General features: G+C 39.2%; 1 protein-coding gene across 1 annotated transcript in view; it reads right to left on the bottom strand.

The window, feature by feature from the left end:
- Positions 1-21916, bottom strand: part of DCC (DCC netrin 1 receptor) — a 1168069-nt gene that overhangs the window by 80383 nt on the left and 1065770 nt on the right. The window contains exons 24-26 of the mRNA XM_060310806.1: positions 16386-16548; positions 6165-6391; positions 1241-1357 (exon numbers count right to left, since the gene is read on the bottom strand). Coding sequence (XP_060166789.1) covers positions 1241-1357; positions 6165-6391; positions 16386-16548 — 507 coding nt within the window. The remainder of the gene's footprint in view (positions 1-1240; positions 1358-6164; positions 6392-16385; positions 16549-21916) is intronic.

Below are 21916 nucleotides of genomic sequence, written 5' to 3'. Positions count from 1 at the left end.
AGGGAAAGAGCTGGCCTTACATAGGAGGAGAAACATCAACTCGGTTTGATGGGTAGATAAGGATGCCATTTTGAATCCTTCTCTTTTCTTGGTGATATAAGAAGCATGCTTATTAGCTGGGAGTGGGGAAAGGAGAGAGGTATCGGGAATCAGAAAAGTAAGAATAGATATAAGACATTCATCTTTTAAAGTGAGACAATGAACGATTAAGAGAAATGAGTGGCATTTCCCAATAGATGACAGCTCACCTTGGATGTGTGGTCATAAATACCCAGTAAACAGGTTATGTGTTTTTCTCCAGATAAATTCAGCTGTTAGGGTACATGGTCAATGTTGGTAGAGGAGCTGACTTAATCAGGGTTGAGTTTTTTTTAGGTGAGTATGATAGGGAAGAAGAACCAAGGGAGATGAGGGTGTTTGCAAGGAACTGGAGGTAATAACTGATGATGGATGGGAGTTGAGTTTGGATGGAAGTAAAGACATGAGGAAGATGAGGGACAATGAGAAGGTTGTGGAGTTAATGGATTGGAGGTCCAAGTGGGATTGAAAAATTTTTGGCCGGGGGCAATAAAATAAGTGGCAGAAAGTAATACAGTGCTAGAGAAAGGGATGATAGAAACTGACATTCTGCAGCAGATGCAATTATCGGTTTAGTGTGTGACATGGAATTGATGGACTGAGGTGGGAGAGAGCTCATATTGCAGGGAATATAAAGGAACTAACATCAGATGGATTTTCTGCATGGATATTGTAATTACCAAGATTGATCACAGAGGTAATTGGAAAGGAAGTGATTCCCAGATACTAATATCTTCAGTGAATGTGGGAGTATGACAGAAAACTTTAACAAGAAGGAGGTAGTAAGTGATTATCTCAATATTTGTTTCAAGGGTACTAGGTTATTTAAGTCTGAAAATCCATGAAGGTGGTCATTAGAATAAGATGAATAATGACACAAATTCCAACTCTTTTTATATCAATTCATATTTCTTATACTTTCTTAAATATGTATCAAGTGATTGCCAATAGACAGATCATCTGATCGCACACAACAAATACAACAATAACAGAGTGAAAGTTCTAACTTCCAAATATAAATGATATAATTTTACTACTTCTTCATTATGTCCATTTGCCCAGAAAGTTCAGGGAAAACTTAATTAGGTTTTGCTAATTGATAGAGAAAAGATACCAACAGAAAGCACCTGACTGCTCCATGGTGGTACCAACTGTTACTCACCAGGATTGCTGGACTGGGCATCCATAGGAATCATGAGCTTGGCCCGGGTGGCTCGGCGTGCAGCCAATGACCTCTCCAGGGTAGACATGGAGCTCCCTGCTTCTTCTGTGTCTTGACCTAAAAGAACAACAATACTCTTGAGTATTAATGATGCAACACTTCATTTCTAGCCAGGAACGCCAATGCCTTTTTCATTTCATTGATGTTTTAAATAATAATATCTAGTTTTTTGGTTACCCAATCAATATGTTCTCATTGTACAAACATTAATAAAATTTACCATAACCTCATTACCCAGAAAGAACCATTATTGTTTTATTTATAATTTTTGCATATGTATGTATATGTGAAAGCAAGAGACTATCTATTAATATATTTATTTCAAAAACGGCATCATACTATACGTACTGTTTTGTAGCCTTCTTTATAAAATAACATAAAAACCTTTCTCTGTCAATAGATAAGTCAGTAATATAATTTTTTTTTTTTTTCGGTACGCGGGCCTCTCACTGCTGTGGCCTCTCCCGCTGCGGAGCACAGGCTCCGGATGCGCAGGCCCAGCGGCCATGGCCCACGGGCCCAGCCGCTCCGTGGCATGCGGGATCCTCCCGGCCCGGGGCACGAACCCGTGTCCCCCGCATCGGCAGGCGGACTCTCAACCACTGCGCCACCAGGGAAGGCCCCAGTAATATAATTTTTGTTTTTTCAGTAATATAATTTTTAACAGCTCCATAATATTCAATTGTATGAATTTACCACAATCTTTGCAACTTGTACTTAAGCCCCAAAGACATTAAATCTTATTACAAAAACACAGGAAATAAACTACATTCTTCAAAAGTACAGCTAGGTGTCTCTATACAAATTTATTATAATTCTATAAAATGTCATATTAAAGAGTCATAAAAAATAATAAGAAAGAGTGATACATGCATATTTAAAAATTTAATAAAAATCTGTTGAAAAATAAAACTGAAATTCTGAACACTATATATCACTAAAAAGCATATGATTCATTAACGTGAAGTTTGGTCTTTTTTTCCCTTAAATGAAGTACAGCTGATTTACAATATTATATTAGTGTCAGGTGTACAGCATAGTAATTCAGTATTTTTATAGATTATACTACATTAAAAGTTATTCAAAATAATGGCTATAGTACACTGTGCTATACAATTTATCCTTGTTGCTTATCTATTCTATACATAGTATTTTGTATCTCTTAATCCCATTCCCCTATTTTGCCCCTCCGCCCTTCCCTCTTCCCACTGATAACCACTAGATTGTTTTCTATATCTGTGAGTCTGTTTCTGTTTTGCTATATACATTCATTTGTTTTATTTTTTTGATTCCACAAATGAGTGATATCATACACTATTTGTCTTTCTCTGTCTGACTCATTTCACTAAGCATAATATTCTCTAGGTCCATCCACGTTGCTGCAAATGGCAGAATTCCATTCTTTTTTATGACTGAATAACATTCCATTGTATATGTATACCACATCTGTATCCATTCATCTGTTGATGGACATGTGGGCTGCTTCCATACCTTGGCTATTGTAAATAGTGCTGCTATGAACATTGGGTGCATGTATCTTTACAATTCAGTGTTTTTGTTTTTTCTGAATAAATAGCCAGGAGTAGAACTGCTGGATCACATGGCAGTTCTATTTTTAGTTTTCTGAGGAACCTCCATGCTGTTTTCCACAGTGGCTGCATCAACTTACATTCCCACCTACAGTGTACAAGAGTTCCCTTTTCTTCACATTCTTGTCAACATTTGTTATTTGTAAATTTTTGATGATAGCCATTCTGAAAAGTGTGAGGTGACATCTCATTGTGGTTTTGATTTGCATTTCTCTAGTAATTAGCAACGCTGAGCATCTTTTTGTGTGCCTATTGGCTACCTGTATGTCTTCTTTGGAAAAATGTCTATTCAGGTCTTCTGCCCATTTTTTGATTGGGTTGCTTGTTTGTTTGTTTGTCTTTTTGATATTGAACTGTATGAGCTGTTTATATATTTTGGATATTAACCCCTTGTTTGGTAATATTATTTGCAAATATATTCTTTCATTTGGTAGGTTGTCGTTTCATTTTGTCAATTTGTTTGTTCATTTTTTTTTTTCTCTGCAAAAGCTCTTAAATTTATTTAGGTCCCATTTGTTGATTTTTGCTTTTATTTCTTTTGTCTTAGGAGACAGGTCCAAAAAAATACTGCTACCATCTATGTAAAAGAGTGCTCTGCCTATGTTCTCCTTCAGGAGTTTTATGGTTTCAGGTCTTACATTTAGGTCTTTAATCCATTTTGCATTTATTCTTGTACACGGTGCGAGGAAATGTAATTTCATTATTTTACATGTAGCTGTAAAGTTTTCCCAGGACCATTTATTGAAGAGACTGTCCCTTCTCCACTGTATATTCTTGCCTCTTTTGTCATAGATTAATTGACCATAGGTGTGTGGGTTTATTTCTGGGCTCTTTATTCTGTTCCATTGACCTATGTGTCTGTTTTTGTGCCAGTACCATGCTGTTTTTATTGCTGTAGCTTTGTAGTATAGTCTGAAGTCAGGGAGCCTGATACCTTCAGCTTTGTTCCTTTTTCTCAAGATCGTTTTGACAATTCAGGGTCTTTTGTGGTTCCATATAAATTTTAGGATTATTTGTTCTAGTTCTGTGAAAGCTGTCATGGATATTTTGACAGGGATTGCATTAAATTTGTAGATTGTGTTGGGTAGTATGGCCATTTTAACAATATAAATTCTTCCAATCAGAGTTTTGTCCTTTTAACCACAACAGCACAGAGAATACTTCATGTATTGTCAAGTTTAACAAACAGGATTTTGAGTGCTACTTTCCCTGTTATTATAGAGTTGGCAAGTAGGTCCTCAAATTAAAGACAAATAGGCACAAGTATCCTCTCATTCTGAAGAAAACAGCCATTATCTGGAGTTAAACTTTTCTCAAGACTTAGTAAGAGACAACAAAACTTGTCTTGCTGACCCCAAATGTCATCTGAGCATATGAATGATAAGGGGAAAAATCAATAAGGAGGAATCCTAGAAATCATTAGCGAAAGCTTCTGAGGGCTGAGAGACAATTTCATTTCCTCCAGTGAGAGGCAGAGGTGCTTCTCGCCTCCTGATGTCCAGTATGGAACAAAGCTACAAGAATGAACACCTATAGACTGTTGAGGTTCCTGCAAAAGAAGCTTTCATTCATTCTCTGGGTAGAAGCTTATTCAGGCAGCAGGCTTGCTGGCCTACACTGTCTATTTGAACAGAGGAAGAGGTAATTGAAGAAAGCAAGGCTGAGAGAGGAACAGTGTGGATTACAAGCTCTCTCATCATTTGACCTGTCAAAGATACAGGAGCTTCCTCTGGGTCAAGTGGGTACTTGGAAAGTTGACCAGGCTTGAGCCCTCTTGTTGGAATTCACGTAAGTGCGGATGACCCACAGGAGGACCAGTGAGGCTGACAGGTAGAGCTGCTCCTGGTGGGAGAGGGTTAAGTCCTGACTTGATATCTCAGGTTATGGAATTGGCCAGAGAAGGCATCCCACAGGGTCTCATAAAGACTTCATACTTGTATTTCATAAGACACTGAGAATTTGGATGCCACATGAGGACAGCCCATGTGCCCAGAAAGTGAGTGAAGAACTTCAAACTGTGCTTTCTTCCCTTCCACCTTGCCTTTCTCCTCCCATTTTTCCTTTACTTTCCCTCTCCGTCCCCACACAAAACCAGAAAGAGCACATAGGTAGGAAGAATGGGTAAAGGTGTTTCTGAAACAGAATATGCTCCTCCCTCCTGCTGTCCCACCCTACCACTCCATTTTCCTCCAAGGTGCTGGAGGATTTGAAAAAAACAAATTGTGACCCCCAGTGCTCAGAACCAGAAGCCTGACTGGCCATAAGGGGAAAAGAATCTTTAATTTAAATCTCATATTATAATTTTTAATGGAACTGGATTATAGTTTAATAATTGAAAGTGACAAAAGTTAGGGACACTGCTTGAGATATTATTTAAGGTCTAGAAAAGGAATACGCAACTCATGATCGAAAATTGGTAAAGTCCTTGTTTAAACAACTCTGCAAGAAAGTCTAATCAACCAGTTACACATTCAAACAATTAAAATATTTAATTTGGTTTAAAACAGCTACTCATTCTATAAACAAACATCATGAGTAGACCAAGAGATTTTTTGATGAGAGTATTGGGTTGATTATTCAACTCCCCATAAGCATTTTGAAACTCTAAGGACCCACATAAACTGAAATATCTTACAACCACTTTCTGGATTTCTCAGTTATTCCTAGACATGGATTGTTCTGCACCAAATCATTAAACAGCAGGCTTTTTTCCATCAGATCACTTTGTACAGCAACAGAGCCTTCAGAGACTCCATTAGACTAGGCTAGTGATCATATAATGTGATTGCATGGGGATGACAGTTCATCTCCACCGTAATCAGGGCGAAGTAACAGAATAGTTGATGTTTTCAGACTTCAGGTGTCCCTGAAGTGATTTTTTTAAAGCAAGGAATTGACAGCAAATTTAAAATCAACTTTTCACAGACACAGAGAACTAAAATAGCTTCAAAGTTTGCCTTGACAAAACTTTTGTTCAAGCTGTAACAAAAAGCAATCAGTTCATTTAGCCTTCACATTTCAGTATGTCCCAATGGCATCACCTCTTACTTCTTAGAAGTTTCAAGAAGCATTACAGTTATAAAAGGCAGTCAACGCGATGATGGAATAGAAAGTAAACCTAGTTAATCAACCAAATTTACATCAGATTATTTTAACTGTTGGTAAATGATGTGCAAATTAGTGGAAAGGGTATATCCACAAAAGAGGGAGTCAAGAGCTCCTCTGTGGGGCTCCGAGTGGGATGTTTTTCCTGATGCCAGAGAGACGAAAGTTACCTGAATGAGACGTGCTTTTGCTCCCCAGATGGGTCTCTGACTGGCTGTGACTGACTGGTGTGAGGTCTTGGCAACTCTGGATGGGGGAGTCCCTTCCTGCAGGGTCAGTGCCTGATGGCTTCTCAATATTTTTCATCTCCATTTCTTCATGATGGATCCAAAGATCAGGGGGCCGGAGGTCTTTCTGGCTGCCCTTCCTTTTGCCAACACTGTGGGTGGCCCGTTTCCTACGGAACAAAATTAGAAGGCAAATGTGAGTGCCTTTATTCAATGGCCCTTCCTCTTTTTTTCTCAGTCAATTCAAGTTAGAAGCAGGGAAGGAAACAAAAGCACTCCCAGGAGAAAACTTGTGAAATCCAGGAATTGGCAGACTTGTCTTGGCTGCCTTTCCTCATCTCCCCTGGAGCTTCACCACGTTACGGGAGATGTGGTGCTGGATCCCCAGGGCCCCGGCTGCCTGCCAGAGAGCACCTTACTCCAGCTTCTCCTGCTGTAGATTTGAGCACAAGGTGACAATGGGTTAGATGGAACCGTATGTCAATCTTTGGAGCTAGGCATAAGGTACCCGACTGCAACATCTGTTTAGGAGATAAATGACAGAGTTGCTTCAAAACGGCAAATAGAAATAAAAAGGCCAGGATTTGTGCCAACCGCCAAGATTGGGGCTTAGAAGAGAGTCTAGAGCTCAGCTGTCCAATTTCATGTGCAATTGGGAAGCTGGCTGTTTGAAGACAAAAAGCTGCATGAGTGCATTCTTAGGAGAATAAAATACTGTCGTCTTGGAGTCACTAAGTGTCTGGATTCAAACACAGTAAGATCCATCCTTTGAAAAGAGAAGTCATGTTGGAAGTGTGCTTCAAATGTCTCTTATTTTCCTCGATAAGAATTTAGCAATCGTTAAGTTATTTTTCAGCAGCAGTATCCTCTTGGGGCTAGTGAGGTTCCAATGTTCCCTGCATGCTGAGTCAAAAGCACGATGTTCCTGTTGGCCGTTCTCTACAGCAGGGGTCAGTTAACTATGGCCTGAAGGCCAAATCCTCCACTGCTTATTTGTGTGTGTTTTTTTGGTTGTTGTTGCTGTTGTTTTCTTTTTTAAGATTTTACTTTTGTTTTAATTGATATTTTGCTCAAAAGCACAGAACAGTGAACGTTTCAGTGCCGCAATGCTAGGGTTACAAGCAAAATCCTTAGGTCAAACAGTTACAGTAACCCACATCAGTTATTTCACATTAAGTGTGGGTTGTTAAAAAAAATGTATACAGAGGCTTCCCTGGTGGCGCAGTGGCTGAAAGTCCGCCTGCCTATGCAGGGGACACGGGTTCCTGCCCCGGTCCGGGAAGATCCCACATGCTGTGGAGTGGCTAGGTCCGTGAGCCATGGCCGCTGAGCCTGCGCGTCCAGAGCCTGTGCTCCGCAACGGGAGAGGCCACAACAGTGAGAGGCCCACGTACCGCAAAAAAAAACTACACATATATATACCAGTGCTTTGCTTGAATGGAGCACAAACGAGACAAGCATTTTAATTTAATAACAAAGTTAAGCCTAGCACCTTTAAAATAAAATAAACACAAAAAGTAAGCACAAAAGTATCCTTTCCATGGGGGGAAAATCCAGTTCACTAACAGTGCAAAGGAAAAGCAGCATTTTCAAAGCTGAAATTAAATGACACACCCACCCGCCACTCGGCCTTATATGGTGAACATGCAATTCTATTGCACCCTCCCTACCCAGGGCTGAAAAGATTCCAGATGGGAAAAGCTGCCCTGACGTCTAGGCCACGGGCTGGGAAGACTTAAGCGCAGGACAAGGAGATCAACGTGTTTGAGCGGGACGAGTTCTTTTTCAGCCAGGCCAACTGCTAACACTTCCAGTCACCCCCAGAGCCTCCCAGCTCCCCCCAGAGCCTCCCAGCCCGAGGGTGCCCATGGCCAAAGGCCTACCTGGTGTGACCCCGACTTCAGTGCGGGCATCTGAGCACAGAGCTCTGAGCAGCGCAAGGAATGGCGGCCTACGTCCCCCACAGCTGACGCTGCTTTGCAAATGGAGTATCTAGGCCGACTTGGGATAATTAAAAACATTTGTGATTCTTAACCCATTGTGATCAATTACAAAGTAGCGAATGTCTACATGTTAGGTCTGCCTCGTCTTAATATTTTGAACCATTAATGATTAGTCCTTTCCAGTGTGGTTTTTACACCACTCACCAAGTTACGCTTTCTTTCTCATGAGCACTCCATCTTTACACTGAACCTTGGAGCTTCAGGTCTTATTTTTAACAAGTACAGCCACAAATACAAATATAAAAGGAAACACTGAGAAGCCGACTCCGTGGCCAAATACTTGCATTACAGGGTTAGGATAAGATAATGGCTAGATGTTTTTTTCTAAATCATTCAGCATTTACCAACTTTCCAGACCAAAGATGATTTCCAAGCACTAAAGTTCTGATTCCAACTTCTCCACTAACCCATGTGTAACAGAACTTATTCTGTTCCCAAATGCTTGTGGAGGACTTGCTTGCTCTGCTGTCACTGGTGCCGAATGGGCTTGTAGACACAAAATGCCATAAGGGGTTGCAGTTTGTAAAAGGTGGGATGGAAGGGGTTTTTTGGTATGAACTCTTACCTACTATTTTGTTACACTGTTTTGGATAAAAATTTAGAAAGAATCCAAGTTAATGTAAAGTGCTTGTGAGAAATAGTGATCCATTTGCTCCAAAAAAAAAAAAAGAAAAAAAATGCCATAAGGACTACGGTCACCAACAAGACGATGAAAATGGTTCCCGTCAACACCAGGTTCTGCCCACACAGCACTGCCTACCGCCGCTCTGCTCAGGCAGCTCCATGGGGCTGGGGCCTCCAATGCCAATTTCTGTAAAGGAAGTTTTACTGGAATCTTGCCCAGCTCATTCGTTTTCGCGTTGCATTGTTGAGGAGTTGCAACAAAGACCACCTGGCCCACAAAGCCGAAAATATTTACTATTGGGCCCTTTTCAGAAATGGTTTTCAACCTCTGCTCTACAGTTTTATAATTTTTAAAATCTCCACTTGCAGCTTCTGCTTCTTTTAAAACAATAATGTGTCTTCATAAGGCAGAATTTAGACAGTTAACATCTAACCTTGGGTAGAAGCCCAGAGAAGTACCTCTTTCTCACTTGCAATGAATGGTTTATGAGGATAACTGCTTTCACGTTAGCTAAATGGTTCAAATAAACTACTCTCATGGAGACTCTGTAACCTGTGCAAGGCCACTGAGAATGGCTTTGGTGTCCCCATTACCAGATAAGATGCTCTGTACATATTAGGCAATTAATAAATGTTCGGTAGTGCGATTTGTTGAATTTTTCTTAACATTCTTTTTTCTTGTCTTTCCTGAAGCATACTGATGAGGAGAGAAACAAAGAACCTCAGACTTCATATCTGTTTAGTAGTTTAGTGGAGAAATAATGCTGGGGTTTCTGCTCTACTATTTTCTCAACAAGTACCTGCACTTCGCTGAATTCCTGGCAGCAGGCTCACACTGACGCTAGACAATGGTAATAACCCCTAGATCATTAACCCCTAGATCATTTTCTTGTGTTTAAGATAATAACTCTCTTGCTAACCATTTATTCCCTGAATTCATTTCCTTACACTTCACCTGCCCACAGGAAATGAGTCTGTAGCGCTTTATGTAATCCATCTCTGGTCACTTAGAAGAACTTAATGTCATCTTCAAACTTGGAGATTTCACCCCATTATCTTTCTTTCTAACAGACCAAAATGCTAAATAACTTAAACGCTGGTGCCTATATGACTGCATACAGAGACACAGCAGTTCCCAAATCCAGGACAAGATCGTCAGAACGTCCATGAGAACTCAATATTTACATAGCTTATGGTAAAGAGGTTTGTCAAATAATTTGTGAAACTAGAAGGAAATGATGAATTCTGGTTTCCCTTGCTTACATTCATGCCTTATTCATTCATTCATTCACCAGTCCCCATGACCTCAGTAACAAGCATCCCCAGGTGTATTGTATTAAAAAAAAAGTTCTAAACCTGATTGAGGCAGAACCTTTTTAGTATGTTATGATTTACAACTTCCATCTGGAAAGAAATTATTATTCCTGATGAAATTCATAGGCATTTTTCTGATGGATTTTAATCAGATCAAGACCTCTTCTGAGAAGCTGCTTATCTACCTAGCTGACAGTCATCAAGAATCTAAATATCCCCATTTTTTTAGATTATTTTCCCATATAGGTCATTACAGAGTATTGAGTAGAGTTCTCTGTGCTATACAGTAGGTCCTTATTAGTTATCTATTTTATATATAGTAGTGTGTATATGTCAATCCCAATTTATCCCCCCCCCCGTTTGTAACCATAAGTTTGTTTTTTACATCTGTGACACTATTTCTGCTTTGCAAACACTCAATTCAATACTCTGTAATGACCTATATGGGAAGAGAATCTAAAACAGACTGGATATATGTAGAACTGATTCACCTTGCTGTACAGCAGATACTAACACAACATTGTAAATCAACTATACCCCAATACAAATAAAAAAAAAATCTAAAGATCTCTAGCAGACTTTATTTCCTTTCTGTATATATTCTATGAAAGACCATCTAACCACTTCTGCTTTGTATAATGTCTCTTATCAAGAGAAAAAGCTTTGGCCTTGGAGAGGCCTCCTTCCCCTGCTGGTAGTAGCCCAGTGGTCCATACAGCAGGGTTGTAATAACACTGACATTTGCTCGTAACTAAATTGTGTGAAATTTGTCCTAAAACCTGTAGGAACAGCTGTTACCCCAACCTTTTGCCCATCTGCTGGTTCCTTGACATAATCCCTGCTGTCCATTTTGGTCCACAGTTCCTCTATCTCACCATTTGGAATCTTAAAAATTTGTATGTAGGTGAACCCCGTGCAATGTTCCCTAAAGTATGGTCCTTGGACTGGTAGCATCGGCATTACCTGGGAACCTGTTAGAAATGCGCATTCTCAGGCCCCACCCCATCAGAAACTGGGGAAGGGGGTCATGAGGCCCAGCAATCTGTGTTTTAACAGCCCTTGAGAGGAATCTGATGCACAGAAATTTTGAGAAGCACTGTCTTAAGTGAATGATTTGGTTTTGTTTGTTTGTTTTTATTATAAAGCTAGTTTCTTCTATTCGATGTAGAATATGTCACGTTTATCCCTCCCCCACACACACCTTTTCTTACAGGTACCAGTAATCGTTTGGCTTCCAAAAATAGCTGCAGGATAGGAGTGTCTCTTCCCACCCATGTATTCTTGAATAAAGGCAAAGCAAGGAATCTTCCACGGCTCTCTTTGTTCTTTCTCATACTATGGCAAAGCTTCCAGAGTATAATCAAATTCTGGTGGGTTTTGTTCGTTAGTTTTATCTATCTATCTCTGTATCTCTGTATCTATCTATCTATCCATCTATCTATCCATCCATCCACCTATCTGATCTTGCTTCTGCCCACAACGCCTTCACAGTACTCTTTACTTACAAACTACTTACCCTTTAAGATTCCCTTCAAGCCTGTTTTCTTTCGGAAACCTTCCTGACCACTTTAGGTCTGTGTAATCTTAGAATAGCTAAACCATTTCCCTGGTCTCTCTCTATACCACTCACCTTGCATTGATCACTGTTTGTTTTATTGGGCTGGCCAGATGCTCCCTGTGTGTGCGCTGGTTTCCTCCAGCGATACTGGTGCAAACTCTCTTTACTTCCTTTCTGTAACATCACCCATTGTTTTACAACATGTATCCACTTGTTTATTCAGTGAACATTTATGGAATAGTAAATGTGTCAAGAAGTATGCTAAGGACTAGAAATGCAAAGATCAGTGAGACAGCGGGAGTTTAATAAACGAATGAAAAAAGGCATGGCTTCTGCATTGTTGGAGCAGGGAGCACGCACTGGGGCATGGCAGGGAGGAAAGCTGAAAAAGTAGAGGGGACCAAGTCATAACAGATACATTTAAACTATCAGTAAGTCAGTGGGAAACTGCAGAAAGGTTTTTAGCTCAAGAGTTAACATTCATCAGATTTGTTACTTTGTAGATCACACACCAAGCGCATAGAAATCACTTGAATTGAATGATAAAAACGTGTCATTATTTTTTTTTAATTTTCCTCCATCCAAATCTTTCCCAAAGCTTTCCAGCCTCCTAATTATCCATACTGATTATTTTTACTCTACTGACTGCTACTAAAAACGAAACAAAAAACTTGTATTGGAAAGCCAGAGAAAATATGTCCTAGATACTCAAATGAACCTGCCTTTTCCGAGATGGAACTAAGATATATTGATGTCTTAAGTGGTTGTCAGTTAAAATCCTTGTGTGGTGAATACTGAAAACCAATGGAATGTTAAAATTTTGAAAATAATGAGAGTGACCTATAGTAAAGTACAATAGATTTCATTTGCGTTGAAACATTTGATCCTCACTCAGTACTGAAGATAATTATTTTTGTTAAGATTTGAATGCGTGTGGATATTTAAAACTTGCTGTGTCCACGTCAAATCAAAGAGGAGGCTTAGTTAACTGGTGATTTTACCATGTAAACCTTGAATTTCATTTACACATTTAAATTTAATGTATTCGGACAAGTTGTTGACCATCTACCCATGTGTTCATGTGATAACCATGTGTCCAGAATTTCCAGGATAGTCTCAGTGTCAAATATTTTTTTCTTTAGTATCTGTAGATACCTTCTAACTTATCAAAATACACATTCTACATTTTGGCCAGGAAAATATTATTACTCTGTTAAAAAGCACCAAAATCCCCCATCAATTTAAGCTTTATTAAAACACAAATTTTCAATATTATGATATTCTACTATAATCTCACTAATTCAGAATGTGTAAGGGAAGTCTCTTCAAAATGTTTTAATTAATAGTTAAAAAGAAATGCAGTTATTTTTATTTCATGTGAATTTGAAGCTAAATGCTACCATGTGATTTTGTAATTTAGCAGTAGTCCATGGAGAATCTTAGTGGTGAGGGTTGACAGAAAAGCATTTAGTCCCATTTCTTATTTGAGGAAACTGGTATTCAGAGACTAGGTCTTCCCTTAGGTGTAATTAAATACTATTAATTTAATTAAAGAAGTGGTAGAATCAGAACTAGAACTTGGGTTCTAACTTCTGTTAGTTATTTTATAACAAAAAGAAAATCTTACCAACTAGAATGTGAGTCAATCAGATAAGCTAGCTCATTACCTCATTACATAAATCACAGAATAAAACGCGTAGACACTAACTTGAACGAAGTATTACTGATAGTACACAAAAATGTTTCAAATCCATGTGGATGTAATTCAAGTCCCCCAGTAAAACACATAGACAATTTACACTCTCCAGCCGTCCTAAATAAAGAGATATTGAAGAAGCACACGGATATCTCCTACTTCACCTTATTAATTACATTAAACTCCCATTTCTGAGAGCCCTGTAATGGACATTATTTCTGTTTCAAATTAGAATTGATTTTGCTTTCATCTGCATTATTTAGTTTGTTCTACAAGTGCAGTGGTGGTGCTGTGGGGGGAGGAGGACCTCTCAATGAAATCAAGAAAAGCTAAACTAAAACTCAGAAATATCTTAAAGGAGAGATTGTCTTTTTTCCTTTTTCTCTGTTAACATATACAAACAAAGAGATCAGGATGAATGCCATTGGGCCTGTTACTGAAGAAAAATATATGAAGCTAAATTGTGAAAATATGCCAAGTAAATATTAAGAGACTTTGGGAGTGGGGTGAGGAAAAACCCAAGCGGCAGTAGCATATGAGCTATAGATTCACTTTCTTTGGGTTTTCAGTCATTCATGGAGTGATTTATTCTTTCAATCACTCCCTAATTTTATTTTATTTATTTATTTTTTTTGTGGTACGCGGGCCTCTCACTGTTGTGGCCTCTCCCGTTGTGGAGCACAGGCTCCAGAAGCGCAGGCTCAGCGGCCATGGCTCACGGGCCCAGCCGTTCCATGGCATGTGGCATCCTCCCGGACCGGGGCACGAACCCGTGTCCCCCGCATCGGCAGGCGGACTCCCAACCACTGCACCACCAGGGAAGCCCCATTCCCTAATTTTAAAAACAAGTGACGCCCAGGGTTCAGCTTCTACTCTTTCTATATAAAACCTTCAAGCTTCTAACAAAGTACTTAGGGTGGGATTTAGGACAATTTGAGAGTTTCCCAAAATAGCACCACATCCCACTTTTGCACATGGAGAAGACTAGCATTTTCTCTGTGGAGAAACAACACAGGTCCAGGAGCTCAGTTCATCAAGTCAATATAACCCTCAAACATTCTTCTAACAATGAGGAAAATCATCAAAACAAAACACCTCACTACAGATGGTTTAGTTATTTCGATTCGTTTTGTGAACGCATCCATGTTTTTAAAACTGTCATGAAATAAGACCAGAAACTGCTGTCCTCCGTGCTTCCATTTCTGTGAATCTTTCTCAGCTCTGCCTCAGAGACCTGCAGCTTTGATTTTTCACCATTCTTTGTTTACAAGGGCCCTTTCCTGGGATTGCTGGACCAAGAGATTGTTCAACGACTTAATCACAGTGATTTTCCCCCAGAGTCTTACCAAGTGCCCAGCACTCTAGAAGCTCAGTGGGCGATTATGACTTTCCAGACGCTTACACAGGAGACCCACCTTGTTAATCTCATTCTGTCTGGTTCTCTGTTCGGAAACAATGGACCAGCACACCAGCTATCATCAGCTTCAAGACAGTCCAGTCAAATGAATGCAGCTGGATATAAAATTTGACCTGTCATCTAAATAAATGAAATGCGAAGACTACATCTATACCTATGTTACTTTCTTCAGTATGTACACCTTCCTGTATCCTGTTACTAAATACCTTACTTCAAAATGCTGGAAGATACGCTAGAAATCAACAAATAGGATCACAGCATTTTTTAAAAAAAAGAAAGGCTGAGGTATTACCAGGGGAAGAGGGAAAATTATTTGCTAGAGAATCTTTCTCCAGCAATGTGTATGGTATACAGTTGTCAAACCAGCCACCTATGGGCCCATGCCTCAGACTTGCAGAACACCATGCCTCAGGCCAAAAACAAACAAAAATTAAGGAAAGAGCCTATTGTAGCCAATCCAGTGAGAATAGCACAGCTGAAAAAGACATATCATGTTGGATTTGAAAAGTGCTAGAGAGGCAGAAAATAACCAGAAGGTTATTGCTGATTCCCACAACTGGCTGATACAAGGTTAATATGCTGTTTATGGGGTATCGTTGGGAGGGGATAAGCTCAGTTAAAACCCCTTTTCCATTCCAAACTTTGTACTTTGATATATCTTTCTCTGCATGTGCTATAACCTAGAGCTGCACAATATGAAAATATTTTTAAAACCCTCAAAATTTTTAATTTCTGAAAATCCACCGTAGCCAGGAAATATGAACCATTTTGAATTTCTGGAATCTCTCGTCTATCCTAACTACTCCCTCTAAACTAAACATTCCATAGTATTATAATTACGTTGAGTTTGGTAGTCTATACTGTCATTCATGCCGCAAGCATTGATTAAATGCCTTCAGGCCTTCTTGCCAAAAGGGATACGTAAATATTTTTCTTTTTTTTTTTTGCGGTACGCGGGCCTCTCACTGCTGTGGCCTCTCCCTTTGCGGAGCACAGGCTCCGGATGCGCAGGCTCAGCGGCCATGGCTCACGGGCCCAGCCGCTCCGTGGCATGTGGGATCCTCCCCGGACCGGGGCACGACCCCACGTCCCCTGCATCGGCAGGAGGACTCTCAACCACTGCGCCACCAGGGAAGCCCATGATACGTAAATACTTTTAGAGGAATACACATCTCCAATGTTTTATACATAATTGCAGAGAGAGGGCCATAAGTAGGGACATGGTGAAGTCCACTCTCTAAGTGTTACTTAAGGAATACCTGCTCTCATTTGAAAGGAAGAATCTGGTCTCAAGAAGTAAAATCAAACAGAAATGCAGAGTGAGTGTTCAGGTGGATTCTACTATTAATTCTGCAAGCCTAGACCTCACCCTCTTAAGTTATGGGCCTGGAATGGACAAAGGCAAGATTTTGCCCAGCTCTGGAGAGGAGATAAGGAACACGTAGTGAATTCTGGAAGCACACAGGAAGAGAGCCGTCAAAAATCTAACTCAAAAAGATGGTCGTCAGGTCAAGCAGTGACTTCCCATCTCTTGAGAACTAGCTGTACCTACTTTCTCTGCTGGGCTGAAGAACGCCGGGTGCAAATCACGGCCACGATCACCACCACCAGCACTGTGATGACGCCAACGGTGACCACAATAATCACAAGCAGGTTGCTGTTCTTCTGAGGAGTGACGCTGCCATGTGGGGGGTGCATCTGGCCAATGGGTGGCTCTGGGAAAAGACAGGCAAATGAAGATCATGTTTAGGGAGATGTGACAGCCATGGCTTATCAAGCTCGGTTAAGAATTCAAAGAGTTCCTATTGTTCTGGGCATTCCTGAAGCTGGGGCAAAAAGCAATGAAACAGGAGAGGAAAGATCGAATTATCTACCCAAGATAAATGAAACCAATGTTCCCATGGAAACTTACATAGGAATATTCACAGCAACGTTATTCAGAATCACCAAAAGTGGGAAACCCCCAAAGCCATCAACTGATGAATGGATAAACAAGTGTGATATATACATACAATAGAATACCACCCAGTCGTAAAAAGGAATGAAGTATTGATACATGCTACAAAATTCATGTACCTTGAAAATGATATACTCAGTGAAAGGAGCCAGACACAAAAGGCCACGTATTGTACAATTCTACTTCTATGACATATCCAGAATAGGCAAATCTACTGAGACAGAAAGTAGATTAGTGTTTGCCAGTGGATGTGGGGAGAAGTGAATGGGGAAAGACTGCTAATGGGCAGAGGGTTTCCCTTTGGGGTGATGAAAATATTCTAAAGCTAGATAGTGGCGATGGTGGCACAACCTTGTGAATATGCTAAAAACCACTGAATTGTGCACTTTGAAAGGGTAAATTCATGGTATGGGAATTATATCTCAATGGAAAAATATAATTAAGCTATGGTATTGAGTAGAAAGTGGGGAAGGCAGGAAGCATGCCGCTTTGAACGATAAGAATTCCAGTATGACAAGAGTCAGAGAAGGCTGAGAAAATACTATTTATTTGATGCTGTGAAAGACAAACTATTTGACACCAATCACTCATACTTTCCGTTCCTTTTAAGAAGCTATCCATAAAGCACATTTAATTTTCAACCTGTCAAGGGTGCATGAATCCCATTTAAAAGCAGCCACAGGGTTGGAAAGAGTGTCATAAAGTCCTAAGATAAATTTTTCCTGTGCTGCAACTGTACCACATGGTAGACAATATTTAGGCGAAAATAGAATGATCATCTGCTTATGTAAGCAAGAATGACTAATGACCCTTTAAATAGCTTTCTTTAAACCCTCAGTGATTAATCAATTAGAAATATTCTGATTTATGTCATATTTACTATTACAAGCTACCAAATTCTAAAAAGTATATATTAGCATACAGCTTTATTTATAAATAATTTAAAAAGTAGCAGAAAGCAATGAATTTGGATGTTTACCTAGATCTAAATTTGAATGAGTTTCTTCAACAACCCATATTAGCTTTCTATACCCCTTGAGCAAAATCTTTAGGCCTTTTGTACCTCAGTGCCTTTACCTATAAAATGGAAATCATAATATTTATCATATGTAGTTACTGTCAGAATTAGAAAAAATACAGACAAAGCAACTATCTCAGCAACTATCTGACACAGTGTAATTGCTTATAATATCATTATCCTACTGAAACATTAAATAAAATGTTGCCTAAATTAATAATCTACCATATCATTTGGGATATTTTTGGTGTGGACTTCCAAACTATGGATACAAACTTTTTAGAAATAATATTCAATGTGAAAGATAAATTAACTTGTTTGCATAAGTGAATATAATAACCCAGCACTTGCCTCAAAATTGAAACACTATCTTTTGACAAGTTATCTAAGAATCATTGGGTTTTTTTTTTTTGAAAAGATAGTCATCTAAATTTAAACAAATTATTGCTGATTCAATATTGTTGGGGAAAAAAATTAAGTGCTACCGATATAACTTGAATCTCAGGGGCGGGTAACCATCAAGTTTTTACACAGCACTTTCTGTTAAAAGATTCTGATTATAAATGAAAGAAATAAGGTTTCCTTGAAGTAATTTTTTCATTTATTACAAAGGAATGAGGCAAGTAATGAAAGGTTAGAACTTTCTGTGTCATAGTTTTACTTACAATTTAAAAAGTCATGTTACAGTAGTATCTCAATATGCCCTTTCTGTTCTTAATAAATTAATCGATTGGAATAAATTAACCTTTTATGTGAAAGTGTACAACGGAAGCCGTTGGGGATCTCATGGATTTTATTAGCTTAACTTAAATTTAACAGTTCACCATTTCTGACAAACTTAGTTTGAGTCATACCCGGCAGTAACACTGTATGAATATTTTTTAAAACCATGTAAATTGGAATTTTTCAAACTTTTGCTCTTCTTTCCACCTAGGAAGATGTCATGCTCCAAATTAGAAAATAATGACTCTGGATTCTGCAGAACTTTAATTTTTTTTTTTTTTTTTTTTTTTCCGGCAAGCAGGCCTCTCACTGCTGTGGCCTCACCCGTTGCGGAGCACAGGCTCCGGACGCGCAGGCTCAGCGGCCATGGCTCACGGGCCCAGCTGCTCCGCGGCATGTGGGATCTTCCCGGACCGGGTCACGAACCTGTGTCCCCTGCATCGGCAGGCGGACTCTCAACCACTGCGCCACCAGGGAAGCCCATGAGCTTTAGATTAAGTGAGATATTGATGCCATTTGCCTCATAGAGTTGGGTTCATGAGGGCTCCCATTATAAATCTTTGATTCCAGGCCTTTATGACTTCTTCATAAAAGCTCCATCAGTTTAAAACTTGGTTTTCAAGATCTTTCATTAATTTCCCAATCTCCATTCAAAGGCTGACTAATCAGAATATCTGACATTGAACAGGCAGTAAATAAAGTCAAGTGCAATGGTGTCTTTAGATGGAGTCGATCCTTGTTATTTGCAGTAGTTGTGTTCTATAAAGACATCACAAATACTAAATTAGGGAAAACAAAGTATTGCTTCTAGAGGAAACACAGTGTCATGTTCCTGGGAGCCTACCTTTTTATCAACCAATCAAAGCACAGCCTTGTTTCATGTGGGTTTCTGTTTAAAGGTGCTTTACTTAATATGTAATGTTGATTCATTAACACTGAACTCATAGCCAACAGCGCTATAAATTCATGCCTGAGTGAAGCTTAATTAACACACATATTTTCTCCATCAGACACATCAGCCTTTAGTGTTTAGGAACACTAGAAAGCACTTCATCACCACATTTAGGGACAGCTTTAAACAGTGAAACCACCAACAAAACCCCACAAAAATGTGAAAAATTGGTACTAAATGTAGTGCTGAAAGGACACATCCATGGTATGAGAGCTGAACCATCAAGGCAGAATGCCACCTTGTTCCAGCTCAGCTGAGTTTGTGAGCACTGGGCTGCTCAAATTTCTGGCTGCTCTGCACATGTCCCAGGATTATCATAAAAGCACCATAATTATTGGTTTTGGGGGTTACAAATAAAATTTTAGAGAGTAGGTAAATTCATGAATAAGAGAACCTGCAAATAATGATGATCAACCAGATATCTAAATATATTAAAAGAGTGCTCTAAATTAGGAAAAAATTTAGAACTCACAAATCTAGATTGTGTAGGTAAGAGTTCTGGGAGATAGCCTGATTCCAAAAGGGGCAAGGTGACTTTTGCCCTCTTTCAGAAGCTGAACGGTGTAATTCAAAGGCTTACAAAGCTCCTCCGGGGCACTGTGATTATTTCATGAGTTAACGGATGCATCACACTGACCACACACCCTGGCACAGAGTTGGTGCTCAACAGATATGATGCGGCCCAATACATTTCATTCTATGTGATTTTTCCAAATTAAAAAAAAATACAGTATCCTAATTCATCTGTTCCTGGTGTTAGCCTAAGAGTGTGGGTATCCAATGTCAGAGTCATCAAGACCTAGATATGTTTCATTAAAATCAGGGAGAAGGGAGTCACATTTTTCTAATATCACATGAGCATTCCATCCAACTTAATTTTCATGATATCTGATCACTGCAAATGATTTCATCCTTTTTATACTAAATTTAATAAAAGCAAACATAGATTTCATAATCTGTTGGGTCTAAAGTCTTAGTAATGATTAGAAAATTGGTTTAGTGTAACTACTAATAAGGTCTTTAATTTTTATGATACTTGGTAGGCTTTCAAAAATATTTTATGTGTCTTATCATATTTGCCCTCAAAAATTCTGCAGTAGGCTCATGGATAGACTGGTACTCTGAGTGCTTAAGTATCACATAGAACACAAAGCCATGTATCGAATCCAGGAGTCCTGGCTCCCATGTTGAGAATCTGGTCTCATTGCCACAATGGCTGAGCCCTAATAGCTACACAATAACAATAGGCAGGTAAACAATGTGAACATAAGATTGACAAGTTCAGTTCTGGGGAGACAAACAGATCCAATGAAAGCTTCTAGTTGGGAAATTAACTTCCCTCCCATGATTGCAGTGTTCTTGGATAACGGTTTTGTTATTAGAACACTTTCAGCTCAACATAAGTCTTCATAATTTCACAGGCCTTTGAATTTGAACAGACATTCACATGGTATTGAATATTTCAAAGCATTTCACCCTGAAATAAGGTACTATATAGTCAATCAGCTGGCAGAGATCTCACAGATAATCTAGCCCAGTGCTCCCTAAAATGAAATATTAATCACCATTATGGGGGAAAAAGGTTCCTTGGTCAATTAAGGTGGAAAACATATTTTTTCCCTCAAATATCAGAATTTTGAACATGCTAATGTGAACTATGCAATGCCAGGAGAGGTAGCACAGAAATGGCAGAGAATGTATTCAATTATTCCATAAATAAGATCCAATTGGGTGCTGTGGATATGATGTTGTGATCAAACTATGGGTAAGTGGTAATTATATGATATGATGGAGGTGTTAACTACGGTTGTCACCATTCTGGATTATTTAAGTGGATCAAATCAGCTCATTGTACACCTTAAACTTACACAATGTTATAGTCAATTATTTTCCAATAAAGCTGGAGGCAGGGGGAAAAGCCATGAGAGGATTCAAGTCGGCAAAAAGAGACAATATGAGATAAGACACATACACAGTTGTGAGATAGTCAGAGGTTTGCCCAACTAGTTGGACCAGAGAAGAAAAACAATTCCTATATATTAAATGTTCTGTCTTCCATTCCTGAAACATGGACCCCATCTGGGTCACTGTGACATGAACAGAATGTCAGGTTACTTCTCACCTGAGATCAAGGCATAGCCAATAGAAGGGAGTTGTGAAAGCTCCATTTCTGAGCTATTTTTCTGGAAGGGTGGAGAAGGAAAAACAGTCAGGCTATGAAACCATTAGAGTGTATTTATGGGGCCACATATACATCATTTCCTAATAATGTGTATGTCATGGTCTTCTTGTATATTGTGTAGTCTGAGAATAATTTCCAAATTAGCATATTGATTGCTCCCTACCAAAAAAAGAGGGGGGCATAATTGTTGATCTCATGGAGCTTACAATTCACTGGACAAGATTTATATCAAACAAATCATGAAGCAAATA

This window comes from Globicephala melas, chromosome 13, assembly GCF_963455315.2.
Source record: "Globicephala melas chromosome 13, mGloMel1.2, whole genome shotgun sequence".
NCBI classification, from domain to species: Eukaryota; Metazoa; Chordata; class Mammalia; order Artiodactyla; family Delphinidae; genus Globicephala; species Globicephala melas.
The sequence above is the reverse complement of the archived record's forward strand: the minus strand, read 5'-3'. Positions and strand labels throughout refer to the sequence as shown.